This window comes from Desmodus rotundus, chromosome X (genome assembly GCF_022682495.2).
Source record: "Desmodus rotundus isolate HL8 chromosome X, HLdesRot8A.1, whole genome shotgun sequence".
NCBI classification, from domain to species: domain Eukaryota; kingdom Metazoa; phylum Chordata; class Mammalia; order Chiroptera; family Phyllostomidae; genus Desmodus; species Desmodus rotundus.
The window spans coordinates 19427790-19444852 of NC_071400.1; the positions used below are offsets into that span (position 1 = coordinate 19427790).

At 33.7% G+C, this 17063-nt stretch overlaps 1 protein-coding gene across 10 annotated transcripts in view; it reads left to right on the top strand.

Annotated features, from left to right (window-relative positions):
• MBNL3 (muscleblind like splicing regulator 3) overlaps positions 1-13803 on the top strand; it is a 118180-nt gene extending 104377 nt beyond the window's left edge. For 5 of the 10 annotated variants that reach the window (XM_024566639.4, XM_045200577.3, XM_045200576.3 and 2 more), the window contains 4 exons: positions 1060-1095; positions 3537-3631; positions 4790-4863; positions 6695-13803. In XM_024566639.4, coding sequence (XP_024422407.1) covers positions 1060-1095; positions 3537-3631; positions 4790-4846 — 188 coding nt within the window. In that variant the 3' untranslated portion in view covers positions 4847-4863; positions 6695-13803. The remainder of the gene's footprint in view (positions 1-1059; positions 1096-3536; positions 3632-4789; positions 4864-6694) is intronic. The other 5 variants (XM_045200570.3, XM_045200575.3, XM_045200569.3 and 2 more) reach the window with 4 other exon arrangements.
• Positions 13804-17063: the final 3260 nt, after the last annotated feature.

Here is a 17063-nt window from a genome sequence, read left to right on the forward strand (position 1 = left end):
CAGCACTTTAAGAATGAGTATATAGTCTCTTAAGAATAAATTGAACATATTAACTACCCAGAGTATAGTAGATTTTCTTGCCAGAATTATAAATGCCCAGTTTGTAAATTATTATTAAATGAAAATTACAGGATTTAAAATTAATTTTTTTATTGTTGTTCAATTACAGTTGTCTGCATTTTCTCCCCACCCATCCACCCCACCCCAGCCAAACCCACCTCCCTCCCCCACTTCCACCCTCCCCCTTGGTTTTGTTAAAAATTAATTTATAAAGCCTTGTTAATAGTATAAATATACTAAATGCATAGTAATAGATGCCTGGACTTGAAAAAATACTGTGGTTAATTGATAAATTAATTAGTTAGTAAATTTTGAAAGAAGCTATTAAAAAGTCTTTTGTCTAGTTACTAAACACAATAATTTTATGGTACCATTTAAAAGCACAATTTTTACCATTTTTGGACTTTTTTGCTAGATTTGGCTAATTTAAAATCTAGATTTATAAGCTAAAATATCTAAAGAATCCTGTCCCCCTTACTTAATAGCAAATTAAAAAACTCTCAAGCTGAGAGCCCCCTCTTTATGAAAAGCCTATTTGCCATATGTTCATATTCCAGTCCTCAGTAACAAGGTGGAAGAGCTAGTGATAATAGATTAATGCTCTAAATAGAACTATTGGCATCTGATACCAGATCTTGGTGCATATTTTGAAAATAATACATGTAATAAATAAAATTATCCCTTTAATGATTAAAATTACATAGGATGTATTTATCCAAAATAAATAAAGGATGTAATTAAGGTGAGATAATCCTTTTAAAGAAAAATTAATATTCATTTTTTTTACCTAAGAATCCAAGAATTACTTTGATTACTTGGGTGTGTGATTTTAAAACTAAACTATAATTGTAAACATATTAAATTACTTGGATTTGCATGTGCGGATTAATTAATATTGTGAAGAATATCTTTCTAGTTAAAATTTATTTCTATCAGTAAAGCTTTAATAATGAAATATCTCTTTTATTTACTTTTCACGCTTTTCTTCATGGTGTACAGGGCAAATACTGTGCATGGCACCTGCTTCAAATATTGGTAGGTTTGTACAAAAATTCTCAACTTTTATAATCTGAAAAAAAATGTTTTTCTGTTGTGACTGTGAAAGATGAGTGACTGAATGAAGTGGTTGGATACTTTCTGAGTATTTAAGGTTTAATAGGTACTGTTTCACATCTTTGTGGAGTCACAATAGTCTTGCACTCTCAAGTCCTAGTTGTTTGCCACTGTGGCCACATACTGATGCTCCATTTTCACCCTAAAAATTGTAGCTGAACTATTTTGAAACATTTCCTTACCTAGCCAGAATGGGCAGTTTTATTCTTTGCCTTATACCTGTTACTAAGTAGTCATAAAATAGTTCAAATGTACAATATCAAAAGTATAAAACTCCCTCCAAACAAGTCATCCATAAGATCTAAATTATTCAATACTGAGGTGTTTAGAAAGAATGAGTTTAGCAAAGGTAGAACATTCCATAATGTTGTATAATGAATTCTATATTATTCTAGGAGGAAGTGCATGTGCACGGAAACTAGGCACAACAGAATAACTTCAAAATGACTCTTTGGGGATATTTAATTTTTAACTAGTTACCCAAGATCCTTTATTTAACCACCAATACAATATGGTAGCCATCTCAAAACTATTTTGTACACCACTAATACAGAAGAAGAAAAGAAAGTGACTTGTTTTCCTGTCTATAATTTCCAGGAAGTTCATAGCTCCTATAGCCTCCATGACTACCAGGACAGACCAGGAGAAAATAGCTCCACTTGATACAAGGAGAAATTATTCCACCCCGCCGCACCACCTCATATTAATCCAGTTCCTTTAATTCTTTTTGAGAGTTTGCAATAACTTGACCTCTATCCCATTGGTCAACCAGAGTAGATGCAAAGCCCAAAAAGGTCTAAGAGACTTATTGAGATAAAAACAAAAAGTCAAAATGACAACCACACAGTAGTAGCACTAACTGGCTACAGAGGTGAGGCTTCTGTTATTGAGGGGTTGGCTGTCCCCTGTAAGAATTAAAAACAATTCCATTCATACTAACAGGGACACTATATCCATATGATTAGAAGAACAGACTTCTCCAAGTTTGTAAAATGTGTCTCTCTTTACAATTTGTGACTCTGCACCCCTGTCCTTTCACCCAAGAACTCTGTGTGGGAATGCAAACTGTGTGATTCAGTACTGCTGCATTCTGTATAGTTGCTGTGCTCCCAAAGGGAAAACAGGAGTGTTTTTAGAATTGACATGTTGTACAATAAGTGATATCTATAAGTAATGGTTTACTTGTAATAGGCATAAGGAATAACTACAGAGTTTCTGTTAAGCACCATTTGGGGTACAACTGTGGTTTCTATGACATTGCATATGTTGATTTTCCTCTTTTCAGGCTATTTATTTTCTTTGTATACTTTCAGAAAATCTAAATTCAATCAATGTAGTTGTAAATTATTATATATTAATGCTTGACATTCACCCATTAATTCCTTGGTTTGCTTTCCAATATGAGCTACAAATTAGAAAACCCTCCAAAAAGCATCTTAAATGAGGCAGAACACTAGAAAAAGCAAAGAGAAAACACCCTGAAAGTGCTGTTGTAGCTGTTAGCCATTTTTGCTGTAATTTTTGCCATGGAGACAAGATTTTGTCAGATATTTTCTATGAAGTGTCCCATGTGTCTGTCTCCTCTTTGGCCCAGAGCCTGTAATAGCACACACTGAATTTGAGCAATTGTTCACTTGGAGCATGTGACTTTTGAAGCCACTGAAGACTCTGAGGTATCTTAATTAATTAATTAATTATAGGGACTTATTAAACAAATGATTAAACAAGCCTTAAATAACCTAAGTTTCCAGGGGGTTGCCAGAACTCTACTTAAAAGCCTGCATGTGTAGCCCATTATATTCTTCGTATCTGCTTCCCTACCATATTGAACTACTACTTTTTTGCATGTAGATTATATAATTGTATACTTACCTTTGAACCTGCAAATCTAGTGACAACACTCATGAATACAATTTAGTAAACCCAAATACCAACTCACAGCTCCCTACTCCCATTTTGAAAGTGCAACCCAGTTACTTGTCTGCTTAATTAGCTATTCATACAGATAGCCTTGGTAACATCAGATTTTACTATATGCAGCCACTGTAAACCCTTCTGGAAATTTGGCCTTTTAATTAAAATAAAATGTGATTCTACTCAAAAACTAAATGTTGAGAATAATTTCATGTTTCTTAATGTGAACTATAATTGTTTTCCCTTTTCTCTTTTTAAATGTTTCCCCATTCTGTGCTGTGTTGCTTTGCACTGACTGTGATTGCATGTTGCAACCTGGTATATCCATCATAATGATGTCACATGGCTTATTGCTGTGATACCTACCACACCCCACTCCATCATTTATGTCATGGTCGCATAAATGGTTCACTTTCCCATGTGTCGCTTCCATGGTTTCCTACTGAAAGTGCCCATGATGCACGGTGCTACACCTACCACTGTGTCTGCAGCAACTACACCTGCCACCAGCGTTCCCTTCGCTGCAACAGCTACAGGCAATCAGGTTTGGCAATTTATTTCACCTAGATAACTAAAATGTATTGGTGACAAACAGTATATGCTTTTTGGATTGGTGAGAGACATTAGTCCATATTCTTATGTGTTTCCTAAGCAGTTGTTACATTTAGAATTTTTATTTTTGTGTTTATTTTAGAGCTGCAATTTTCAACCTGTGTGCTGCAAGAATTTTTACAATATGCAGTACCTGACTAGTCAGGGGCACTCACCTATTTTCCCTTAGATTGTCAAATTAAAAAATGACAACAATCAACACAACAATAGCCATGTGGTGTGAATGAATCAAAATTATACCTAATTTTTGTCATATTGGCAAAAATATAACATCTTTTGGTGTGCTGCAGAATTTTATGAATTAGGTTGATAATCACTGTTCTAGAAGGATGTATCTACTTTGCTACTTATCCTGAGATGAATCAGCAGTCTTCTCATTTTCAATCAGTTACCAGATGTCTCTCTTGATATTCTGTATATACAATTGTTGCTACTACACCAATCCTTAAATGTATATACTGTTTGTTAAAAGCTTCCTTACTGGTCAAGAGGTGAATTTGTTTTATTTTACTACCATTTTTTGTTATTGTGTTTAAAATTTCACTTAATACAGTCATTACCTTTACCTTCATATCTACTAGAAAGAAAGCAAGTTAACACATTTCTTTCCAAGACACAGATATCCCTATAATTATCCAGCAATTATGTCAGAAATTTCTTCTCATACTGACATTAGTGCTTATGTTGTTTTGATTTTCATTTGCTTTAGGTATGGATAAGCAGGGTCACAAGGCAAATTATAAATTTGGGAGAAGTCTTGAAACTGTAAGGAGATACATAAATAATTATTGTGCAATGTTATGGCTATTTTGCCTGATTAAAGTGGTAACCATGCTTAAAGACTGCAAGTTCCACTGCTGCTTCAATTTCAAGTACCATAATTATATAGCACACAAAGCATTAATTAATTGGGAAAACAAATCACATTCTGATCTGTGCTTAGCAAAATTAACTATTAGTGGATACAATTAATATGTTTAAATTTTCCTGTGAATTGATTATAGTATTGATTACCATGTCCAAGCAGTAAATAAAATAAATAATACTCTCAAGAAACTATTTTAATCTAAAATCTTTTTTACTGCTGTAGATTCCCCCATTATCAATAGATGAACTGAATAGCAGCATGTTTGTTTCACAGATGTAGAAGTTACCGGTAGAACAGTAAGTTTCTTTAAGTATTAATATAAATCATATTTATAGGTGGTATCTTTTATTTACACAATTGCATTTGTTAAAGCTTTGTAAATACTTTCAATAGTAGACATTGCTTATAACTTAGAGCTTGATTTAAAGCATTCTAAGTTTTCCAAATTGAAAAGTAAACAACAAATATGCAATTTTTATATGAAAATGACAGCTGGTAGTATATTTTTCCGATGAGCTTACAAATTCTGAAGTGTTTTCCTATTATTAAAGGGGTATGATTTGTTAGCTAAATACAGAGATAACTTTTCAGCTTTAATTCTTTAACATTTTCTAGCTTCTTTTTAAAATTAAATTTAGGCAAAGTAATTTTGTCACAATTTGACTGAGATGGTTATCTTAAAGACAGTAAACAATGTGCTTCCCTCTTTCATTATAGAAAATAGTGTTTTTACAGTCTGCCACTTTGCATTGCTTCCCATGTAAGTCTATCAGAATTGCTCCAGCTGTTTCAAATTTTGAGTGACATAATTTAGTAATTTAATCATTATTTCCATTCATATCATAGCTATTTTGCATGTGATTTTTGTTGCTGCTGTTGGATTTTTACCCTCTTCACCTTTGATCTCTTCTTTGGCCCAGAGCCTGTAATAGCACACACTTAATTTAAGCAGTCGTTCACTTGGAGCATGTGACTTTTGAAGCCACTTAAGACTCCAAGGTACCTTAATTAATTAATTAAGTATAGGGACTTATTAAACAAGTGATTAATTCTGAATGGCATACATTAGTCACTAAAAGCTTGAGGTTCTCATAACCAGAGGGTGTCATTTGGTTGAAGGGGGCAAGAGTCCTATTCTCTTCATGGACTAGTTTTCCAGAACCTGGCTAGTATTTCTTTCCTGCTAAGGACACACAAGCCCAGAGCAGTAATTGTTTTGGACAGATCCTGTAGCTGACTGTACATTAAATAAATAGGTCCCTTTAATCATAAGAAGATGTTTTTAAAATATACCTTTGAGTACATGGAATAACTGAAGTAGCTGTGAATTGTAGTAATTTTCAGGGGTATAATTTAGGATGGTGGGTAGCTTCGGAATAGCACCAAATATGACACTGTGTGTTTTGGAAACACTTCCCTGATTCTCATGGGCTGCTTTACATCAAGGTAAACAAATTTGTCAAACTAACTTCCTAGCAAAACATGTTTGGTAATAGTGATTCATTTTTGTTTGATTCCACTAGAAAATGTAGAGGTATTTAGCACATAATAATCACTTTAATATGTAAGAGGTATTGAAAATTTCTCCAAAATTCAAAAAATGTAATTTGGTAAAATACAATATAGTACCTAGATTTCATACTTAGGCTCCAATGCATTCTGATAAAATGTTTAAAGTTTATTTAATATCTGTATATTTTGAATGTTTGGAATCAAATGTGTTTTTTTCTTTTATTTTTCAATAACAATTGACATTCAATGTTACTTTATATTCATTTCAGGTATAAGCATGTTTTCTAATATGCTTGTTGAAGGAAGTGGATGGATGGGTGGATGTTCATCAAAAAGTTTTGCCATTGTGTAGATAATGCATTAAACAATTGAGTACATCTCTGTTAACATAGGGCAATTCTGCACATTAGCACTCAATGAGAACCATACACTATCATGGTACATGACTCTTCAGAGACTATCTCCAACAGCCCAATTTTTAGAGATGTTGAATATGAAATTCACAATGGGGAATATCTTGGCATAGTTCATGTAAAAAACTGAAACAAGAACCAAGTATCCTGATCCCTGCTTGAATATTTCTCACTCTTTTGTTTTTTTTTTTTTGCATTTCAGTTGAAATTCTGAACAACAGAGTTATGGAATATCAGAATCTCTCCGTCAGAACCTCCATATAGCCTTTCTATATAGAGAGTGTATGTCCTCTTCTACCAACACAACAATAAGCACGGTGCAGTCAATACACTAAACAAAACAAAAATACCAACCAACAAATTTAAATAAAAAACAAAGCATTTAACAATCAATGGAGATGTTAAAACAAAACATGAATAGAAAACTACCATCTATCTTATTTGAATTATTAGGTAGAACACTACCATAAAATTTTGTAATTTGTCACACTATTCTTTGTGATTTTCTAATAACTGTTATGCTGAGTGAATCTCCACAGTGAATTTTTGGCTTACTGTGCATTCTTCGTGGGTAAATGTTTAACTGTTTTGAAGTGTTACCTTACAGTTTTGCTTATGCAGTAGCCTATTGGGTTGATTTAAAAAGGTAAAAATTATATCCAAAGACCATTTCCCCATTATTGTATTGTACTGTATTGTGGTATATTGTGTTGTGTTAGGTTTTTACATACTATGGGATTTTGCTGTAATATGTGTGGTTTTTGGTTTCAACTAAAATGTTACTAATGGTAAACAGAAATACATGTGCTTGTAAAATATGACAGGTTAATGTTAATATGCCCTCTCTGTTTAGAATATTTCTGGGGGATTCTCGGGGCAGCCATTTAAAAGGCCTCACTTCTGAGTGTTCGCAAAACCTGTTCCTAAACATCCATGTAAATAATTTATAGCTGCAAATCTGACCTTGCATAATATGATTACATTAGTAGATTCATTAGTAGATTATTTCTGAGGAGATATAATTACCTGCTAAAAAGAGGGAACTTCTTACAACATTAATCCCTAATTTCACTCCTTAAACATCTTGGAAAACTAGAATTTATCTTTAAATACATTTCTCAGCATTTATACTGAAAAGTGTGTAAAGTGCCCATTATGTTTTTTGTGGCTGAAGGATTTAGACACACTCCTAGGTTGAGTGTCTAAAACAGCCATTTGTCATCCTCAGCTGAAAAATTCGTACTTGGAGGCTTAAAGGTATGCTAATTACAGGTTATAAATTTAACAGGGAGATGGGAACGTGAAGACAACTTTTTATATATTGGAGGAAAGCCTGTAAAAACCATTGCAATGTAACCTTTTACAGAAGAGCCATTTCTGAATCCAAATGGCTCATGCTTTTTAGACTACTCTGAATAGTAAGTAAGATGCAATCTAGCAAGATTAGTCAGGGTGAAAGAGAATTGGTTCTAAGTGAGGCCTTTCCTCCCCAAATGGACACACTTTTATGTTGATCACAGTTGGAGCCTGAGAATAGCTTTGGAGAAATGGCAAAAGTGGGGAGGAGGATAGAAAGACATTTAAAATTACTCTTTCATTTATTTAACATTTTTAGGAAGGCTGTCACAGTTGGCTTTAGCTCCAGTTTAGCTGAGTTTTCAGTTTTGTTAAACACTTAGTGAAGGAGCAAGTGCTTATGATACATGTCAGATGTTGCCCTCCCAAAACCTTATTAACAGCAGAGTCTCTCTCATCATAAACAATGTTGATTTGTATTTGTATTTTACATGTATTTGGAAATTATAAAAGGGGGGTTTTAAGACCCTTTGGATGAGACAGATTGGCTGTGCTCCACAGAGCTGAGCTGAATTCACATTACTAATTCTTATGAAATACTTTTAACTAAGTAAAGTAGTAATTAATTCTTATATTATGTGGCATACCTCCTCCTCTTTATTTAGTCATTAAAGTTACTATTATTATATAGTGGTGGAACCATATGATAGTTTGCATCAACGTAGATTTAATATTTTCTACTAAATATATATTCTCTCACTGGTTAAGTGTGAAATAATCAAATTTTATGTTTATAACAAGTTTGTTTTCTACTTCATGAAAATGACAAAGAAAATCTGATGGATACCTTAAGCAGGCTAGTAAGTTTGAATCACAGAACAACGGAGTTGGAAAACCTTTTCACAGTTGATGAAACTGAAGCCTAGGGTATGTGATTTGCCCAGGGTTACCTACCTTTATGGGAACAGTCAGACTTGGAAATATCTCCTGACTCCCAGTTGTTCCTCTGTTTCACATTGTTTGTGCTTCCAAACATTTGGAACTCTATCCCAAAACAGATCAATTTGGCTCAAAATACAAAAGATAAAAATTATCTCTTTAATAGTTGATGATATCCTCTTGATTTTAATTATCAATCCAGTCATGATCATCAGGATTTCTAAATGGGTTTGCTTGTATGGAACCATTGCCATCTGTTTACAGTATTGCCTGGATTTAAAGAACAAGAGGTTTCCTTACTTTTACCTATTGTCTTTGAACCACTTAATTTCTCTTTCTTCAAATCTTAACATTGTTAGAGAAGAAAGGAGAGTACACCTTTATGAAATTACTCATGTTTGGAACTGAATTTCATATATCCTGTGTCAGTGCCTCTCCAGAAGGGCAGATCTGATCACAAAAGTCCAGGAAGGCTGCACCACCTGAGCTAGTCTGGATGTGTCCCTAAAGGAGATAGAGAAGTTTGGGGGCACAATGAACTTTTTGTATAGTTTGACATTTTGATGCAACATATTGTCTCATTTCATTTTTTTAAACTTCTGATGAAGATGTACATAGACAGTACACCTAGAGTGCAGGTGTTTTGATGTTACTTTAAGCACTGGAAGACATGTTTTAGTAAAAGGTTTGGTGAAGAATATTCAGGGTAGTTGAATTTGGAGTACCACAAGTTTTGATGTTTGTTAGCATTGAAAAATGGCTTTATAAATGAGTTTAAAGAAAGTCAAAGTACTGAAGTTTTGATGCAGATGCAAAAGAATTTTGACATAAATGGAATTTTAAGAAACATTCTTTAGTTGTGCAACGACTTGTTCGACTTATCTTTATTCAAGAAAAGATCAGTCATTAGACTATAAATTTTCAGATAAAAAGAGAAGTCACAAAACTAATCAGTGACTCTAAACAAAAATTTACTGAATGAATTGTATATATAAAATTCTAATCATTTGTGATTCTTAGTTAATATTTTATAAGCTTTGTAATTTGCAAGGGCCTCTATTTTTACTTATCCAAAATTGTCTCTGCTTATTTCTCTTAGCTTTTTGCAAAAATATGCTAGAGTGCTGAAACTTAAACAAAATAAGTCATGTATATAGAGAAAATAATCTACAAATTATCTTTTAAGAGGGTTTTAGTAGTGCCAATTTTTTAAAAGCACTGTTACCATAATGTAAGTGTAGAGGTTAAGATTAAATCAAAATTAAATGGATTCATAAAATTTCTATTAAACACAGTATTTGCTTTTGCAAATGGAGCATGATTCCACAACCAGCTATTGCATTTCATTTCACTTGTCTAGATTAGTCTGTAACTTCTAGTTGATCATGGTGTGAAAAGCCATCTTCTCCCAACTCCATCAATCTCCTCCATTTGTTTTTGAACATGTTTTAAAGTACTTTTATCTTGCCAAAGTTGCTTTCTTACATCACTAGGCTGTGTCCACTAATTGACAGCCTTACCAGCTCTCCAATTTGGGAAAAGCAAGTACCTCCTCACTACCACCAGCAGGAACTGAATGAAATTAACCTTTGCAACTCTCTTTTTAATGGCATGACCATTTAGCACAGTAATGTCTAAATAAGGACAACATTGGCAGTAAATTTTATTAAATAACATGTAAGGAAGACCTGTGTGCTATTTGGAATGTTATTTGACTCCTTTCCCCAATCCTTTGGAGACAGTAGATGAGGATGCTCTTAGGTAAAATGCAGCTGCAAGGTTTCTGAGTTATTTTAATCTGTAGGGTAGGATGTTATACACAGATAAGTTAGAAACTGGAATCCTCTTCTTTTTTATTTTATCTCTTCTGCATTTCACACGCATTGAAATATAAAGAGGGAAATATGATTTCCCAATTCTGTTGAATAGATTTAGAAAGATAGTGCCCTGATTTTAATTTTACCAGTGCCTGTTAAAGGCAGTAGAATAAATAGTATGTAAAAGCATATAACTTTTTGGAAATTTAGTTGATAGCCTAATCAAACTGTAAACATAATGACAAATTAAGGTTCTTAGCACCAAACTCACTAATCGGTGCCATGTTTTTATTTTACTTGTTAGTTTTTAAGGTTTTGATTTTATTAGTTTTTATATATCTCTTAGTAAGTAATGAATTTACTTTTGAAGGAGAGTTAGAGAAATTTTAAGATTTTACTACATGTATATATTCAACCCAGTTAGATAAGTTCTAAACTGACACTGAAGCATGATAAGATACAGATTGTAATACATAACTATTCTTTACAGTTAACAGTTTAAGAACAAACTTAACTTTATATACAAATAATAATTTTAACTAATATTTAGTCGTTGCTTTAGCAACAAAACTACAACATGGCTACCTTAACACACCTTTTTGGTGACAGTTTTACTTGTACACTATACATGGTTTTAACAGTATGTGCATGTAGAAGATACATCTCATATCTCAGAAAATGTATGTGGTTGATTTATTTTTTATCCCAAATTTCCATGTGAAAGCTTAATTTGTGTCCTTGTGTGGCTTTTTCATCAACAAGTTTACAAGATATGGATTCTAGAATTTGGCTTTATGGCTTATAGAATTTGTTGTGTGGATAGGGAGATTCCACAGTATTTAGACTTCAAAACACAATTGCGGTATTTATAATACATTACCTGATCTTTTTTCATAGCTTCATTTATTCAAAATTATTTAAGTGGCATAGTTATAGCTGCAAAAAATCTCTTTTCTGGAATTACATACTTACACAAATATATCCAAATAAGGTTTAAAGAATAATGAAAACATATTATGAAATTAATGCATTTGTGAAACCATGCATAAAGATACGGTAGAATGACCCCTTAACAGTGTTTAAGAGACATATGCTGCAGTTAACTGATTGTCTCAGTTAGGGTGCGAATGTGTGAGACACACCTTTTTTGCACTTATGTATATAGTCCATGAAAGCAATCCTTGGAGCTTTTTTTAATATAATAAGTCTGTGAGAATAGTGGAAAAGTTAGTAAGAGAGAGTTATTTCTAAGGCTTTGAGATGGAGGGGTTTATTTGCTGTAAGACTTAACTAAACATCGTGTTGTTTTGCTATTGTGGAGGGTTTCTAGTTTGCTACAGCTGATCAAAAGAGTGGACTGCTAACAGATAACAGCTCATCTTCAGCTAGGAGCACTGAACCAGAGTAAAACTACTTTATCTTGTAGCAAGACCACTAGCAGAGGTTGTTTGCTTTTTAAAGTAATCCCCTCTGTATTATCACACACACACACATATACACACACCAGGCAGGTTTCTAGCTGAGGTTTTTTCCAATGATTTCAAATAATGAAATGCCTTGCAAATTCCTAAATGGATATCCCCATTATGATCAAATTAGATTGCATCTGTCACAGAAAATTATCAATTGATATATATCAGTTACATAAATTAAAATCTATTTTAGTGGCAAATTATTAATGTTTACCACTATTTCCCCATTAAGATCCAGAACCCAAAACCAAATTGGCAACCACTGAAAAGATTTAATTTAATAGTTAAGTATGGCCAGTATGGGGCTTTTCATTCCCTTCAGCAAAGGAAAATATGCTCCTGCCACAACTTTATAAATGACTCTATTTGCCTTATACTTGTTCACTGGAAGGTGTTTTCTGACTTAACCTTTACCAGGTTAGAAAGTACTTCACTGTGCCACTTCCGCCTTTAGCTGTTTTAACTAAACAGAAAAGAATCAGCTGAAATCTTACATACATAGGAGCTGGAAAAGAATGTTTTGATCAGACCATCTCTGCCAATTTCAGCTCCCACATCATCCACAGATCACCCTTTAATTTTTTGTTGCCTCCAAAGAGGTCTAGAAAAGGGTGAGTTTAGAAAGTTTAAACAGTAGATCACCACAGGTGCTTTGAGTCCTTCACATCTTGGGACTTATTGCCCTTGATGTGGAGAAAGAGGCTACCCTGGGGTTGAGGGAGTTACTAGTATTGCTACCCATTTTGATAGTTTTCACTTATAGAGAAAGGAAATTAAGCCAAAGCTAGAAAGCAATCCAAGCCTTATAGTTCTCCAATAGCTCAGGGCCAGTTGGTTAGAATTTTTTTCCCTTCAGCTATATCACTTAGAATCAACCATATAACTAACAGTCTAACCATCTGACCACCATTTTCATTGATATAAAATGTAAGTATTCACTTATTCCATAGTTAAGAACTTCAACTTTAATCTTATCACCAACATATTTTTCACATGTCCTTGTGAATGTATAGCCACAAGAATATAGTATCATAAGGTCAATAAAAATATGGTCAGATTTTAAGTTAGGAAAAATCATCTGTAAAATAGTAAGAAAGAACCTAGATATCCAAATTACTTATGGCATGTTATGCCTACTGACAGCCACTGGATCACACTCTTTGGAGCTTAAACACAGTGGCTGTGTTTAAATATGTAAAACTAGAGAATGAAGTGTAACAGAATGTGAATAAATTGACGCCAAAAGAGCACACCTGCTCTTAAGACCAGGAAAAGGGGTTAGTTGACTAATTCACAGTTTCCAGCTTCTCCATTTGTCCTCACCTGGAAGAGAACCACCATTTAATAATCCAAAACAAGATTATTCCAGAGAAATGTTATCTTTAAATAAAACCCATCCTTAATTATAGTGCTATATCTAAAAGAAAAAAAAGTATCACCATAAAGTAAGTTACTACTATTTTCAGATACTGCAAAAAATCCTTACTAGTCATCTCCTACATCATATTACTTTAATAAAATACCTCCGTAACAAGACCTAAAAGTAACACCATTTTAAGCAGTGCTCCTCCCTCCGCCCCCACAAAACACACAACCTAAATATTTATCTGTCATAGCACTGCATGGTTTCAAAGCTTTATTTCTGTATACAAGATGCTATTTGTTAATAATGGAAACCAAATTATTTTGTTGCTGTCTTTTGTGTCTAGCAGTTGAGAGGATGATGTAACTGTCATATCATTGGATTCTGGGGTTACCCTTTTTCAAAATAAATTTCCTGTTATGGTTTTTGTTGCTGATTTAATTATTAGAAAATGAACCTTTTGTTATCATGTTCACTAATTACAATAATTTAAGATATTTTTTAAAGATTTGCTTAAATGTAGTCTTTTTAAGGGATAACTCTCCACATTTATATAGCAACAATCCAGTATAATATAATATAGAAAATCGAAGTATGTATTTAGGAAGCAAATTTTAATTTACAAATACCTATAGATAAAAAAAATTATTAGCTCTGTGTAACAATTGTAGATGTTGACCACAATATTTCAGAAATATAAACTTCTCATAATATTTTGCCTCCAAAATGCAATAGGTCATTCCTTCAACTGCTATCAATAGAGCACATGCTTTGATTTTTATGTTTTTTTCAAGTTATAGTGCTGTACTGCTTGTTTGTGTTTAAAAGTGTGTACTATGCAATTCATTTTAGTATGCTATTACTATGTCTATTTTTGATCTTTTAATAAAATGTTAAATTACTTGGTTATGTCTTTTTATGAATCCATTTCACACATCAGAGGTTCACTTAAAAGCTATTCATGTTCTAGAATATTAATCATAACATTTAGTAATTCTAATATAAATTAAAATTTGTGACTTTGTTCAATGTTATATTTCATACATGGAATAAATTTATTTCCAAATATACCTTCAGTATTTTAAATTATATATATAATACATCCATTGTATTATATGTATTATTTCTGCAATAGTGAAGTTACTAATACAAGGAAGACACATATATTTTACTAAAAGAAAATTTAAAAGTTTGAGATAATGCTTACTGGTTTCAATTGTGCTTCAGAAATTCAGGCATATTCTAACATAGATTAGCAGTTTGTATTTTCCAGTTATTCATTTCTACCCTGCATCTTAAATGTAACATATGAAACCAGTGCTGTTCATTTTATTCTGTTCAAGATGGGCATCAAAAGTTTTATAACAATGGGATGTGTGGATTTTTCCATTAAAATGTTTTCTCTCACTTAAATCAGTTTTGTGTAATAAGTGACACAGGAATAAAAGGATAATCATTTTTGTTTTTTAAGAAAGCAAAATGTAACTTGGTGATACTTTATTCTGTCACATTTCTAAATAATTAAAAACACTTGATTGTGAACTTCTCATTGGCCACTGTTAAGTATTGGAGTTGATAGAAAACTGTAGTGAAGAAGCTTTGGATAAGAGGTTGTGATAGAATAAAGTATTATTGTTCACAGGTCTATAACAGTGAAAAAGGGTAGGGAGGAGTTTGGGTCCCTGTCCAATATCAGCTGAATCATTCAGAGCTACTAGTTCCCTTGCCTCTTGTGCTTTACTATTTCCAAGTGTGATTCCCACTATGGCATTTTTTGATAAGCCAAATTTGATCCCTTTGATGTGTTGTGCTTGTTCCTGTGAGTCTGTGATAACCCCAGCACCAAAACCAATTCAGTATATAAACATTTACAAGAGGTGTTTGGCCTCTTCAGAATTCAGTTTATGTCTTTCTCTTTGAAGCTGCTGAATGATAGGTAAGAATTCGGGGCAGGCTTTCCTGATCATCATGAAAATGGAGTTTCTATTGGGCAGAAGAATGTTGACCCACAAGCAAAACCAGATGAAACCAAGTTTACCTTGATACTTTTCAACCTCTCTTCCCATCATCCTTCTAAGCCCCTCCTTTTCTTATCCTTCCTGGTGGCCTCTGGCCCTCTAGAAGACCCATAGCAACTTATCAGGCTTGCTTTCCAGGTAGATCTGGACTTTTCTCCTTCAGAGCTTTCCTGTTGGACATCTCAGGCTATGGAAAGCAGCTCATAGTTGTGATCTAAATATTAACTCACATTACGTTGAAGCCTGACAATGAATGCTTAATGTGCTGCCACTCATGGGAGTGTTTGTATTTAAAAAAGCATGACTCTCCAGTGATCAAATATCAGACAGCCACATGTGTAGATGAGGGAGATATGTTTTGCTGAAGCAAACCACTAGGCACTTGGATATATGGATGAGTGGTGCAGTCATTTATCCCAAGAAGGCCCAAAAAGGAAGACTCACCATTTTGTTACTATCAGGAAAGTTCTGATAAAATAATGAGTCTAAAATAGTGAATATCCCAAAATTCCACAGACTAGAATCCATTCACATGGTCAGCATCTGTAGTGAAAAGGATGACACAATGATAGTTGTGCAGAAATGTGATACATGATCACATATCTGGAGTAGTCTAATGCCTTTACTTGCTAATATTGAACAAATGGACACACATACTCTGATTTTTTACTTGGCTCCTTTCTGTACTAGAAATACCTATTTAATTTAGCGCTCCCAGTAAGGTTTTCCTTTCAGTGCTTGGACTTACACTTCTTCCTTAGGCTGGAGGACTGTGAGAGTCTGGGGAATAAAAGTCAAGGGTTCAAATGATAGAAAGGGAAGCCACCCAGATATAACGGTAAGGTTTGGAAGGGAAACAGGAGGTCTGATTTCTGCCCTTACAAATGATTGCCAAAAACAAAAGCACAACATTCTGAAGTAGATACAGAAATCAGTATAAGAAGGAAGTTCCTGTCAGTGCAGCCCAGAATTTTGGAATTGTGCATGAAAACAAAGTGAAGTGCAGAGGCAGGCAGGACAACAGGTACAAGACAAAAGATAGGTTTCCCTAATGAGGGAGAAGGAGGTTTCTCCCCATAAGTGATTCAGTGCATTGCATGCATTTACAAGTGCAAACAGATTGATGAAAAAATCAGAGTAACAGTGGGTGAATAGCAGCAAGCAGTAACAATAGCACCTTTTAAAGCAGACAGCCTAATTCCATTAAGCACTTTTCATTAATTAATTCCATTAACAACTGGACTTGAGAGAATGCAGAAAGAATCTGAGGAGTCTCTGCAGCCAGCATATTTCTAGAGATGTGACGGTTACAAAAGATGGTGGTCAACCCATTGAATATCAACTGAGGTCTCAAGAAGAAAGTAAGAAAGAATATCTGAACTGAGACTTTGCTTTGGCTTTCATGATCTGAAGAGCTGAACGATTCTGTGTTGGGGAAATTGGCAGCTAAGAGACAAGTGTATATGTGTGCTTTTGATAACTATTTAATAAATGTATATGTAGTTCATTCAAAGTGTTTTGGTCTTTCTCAATTTCTATTCACAAAGTCCCATGTTAAAGATATCTATGGGCTGTTATACTTGGAAAACCTGCACCCACATGAATCCAGGCAATCCATGGTCACAATTTGGGTGTCCAGGCAGAGGATGCTAATAAATGAGGCATT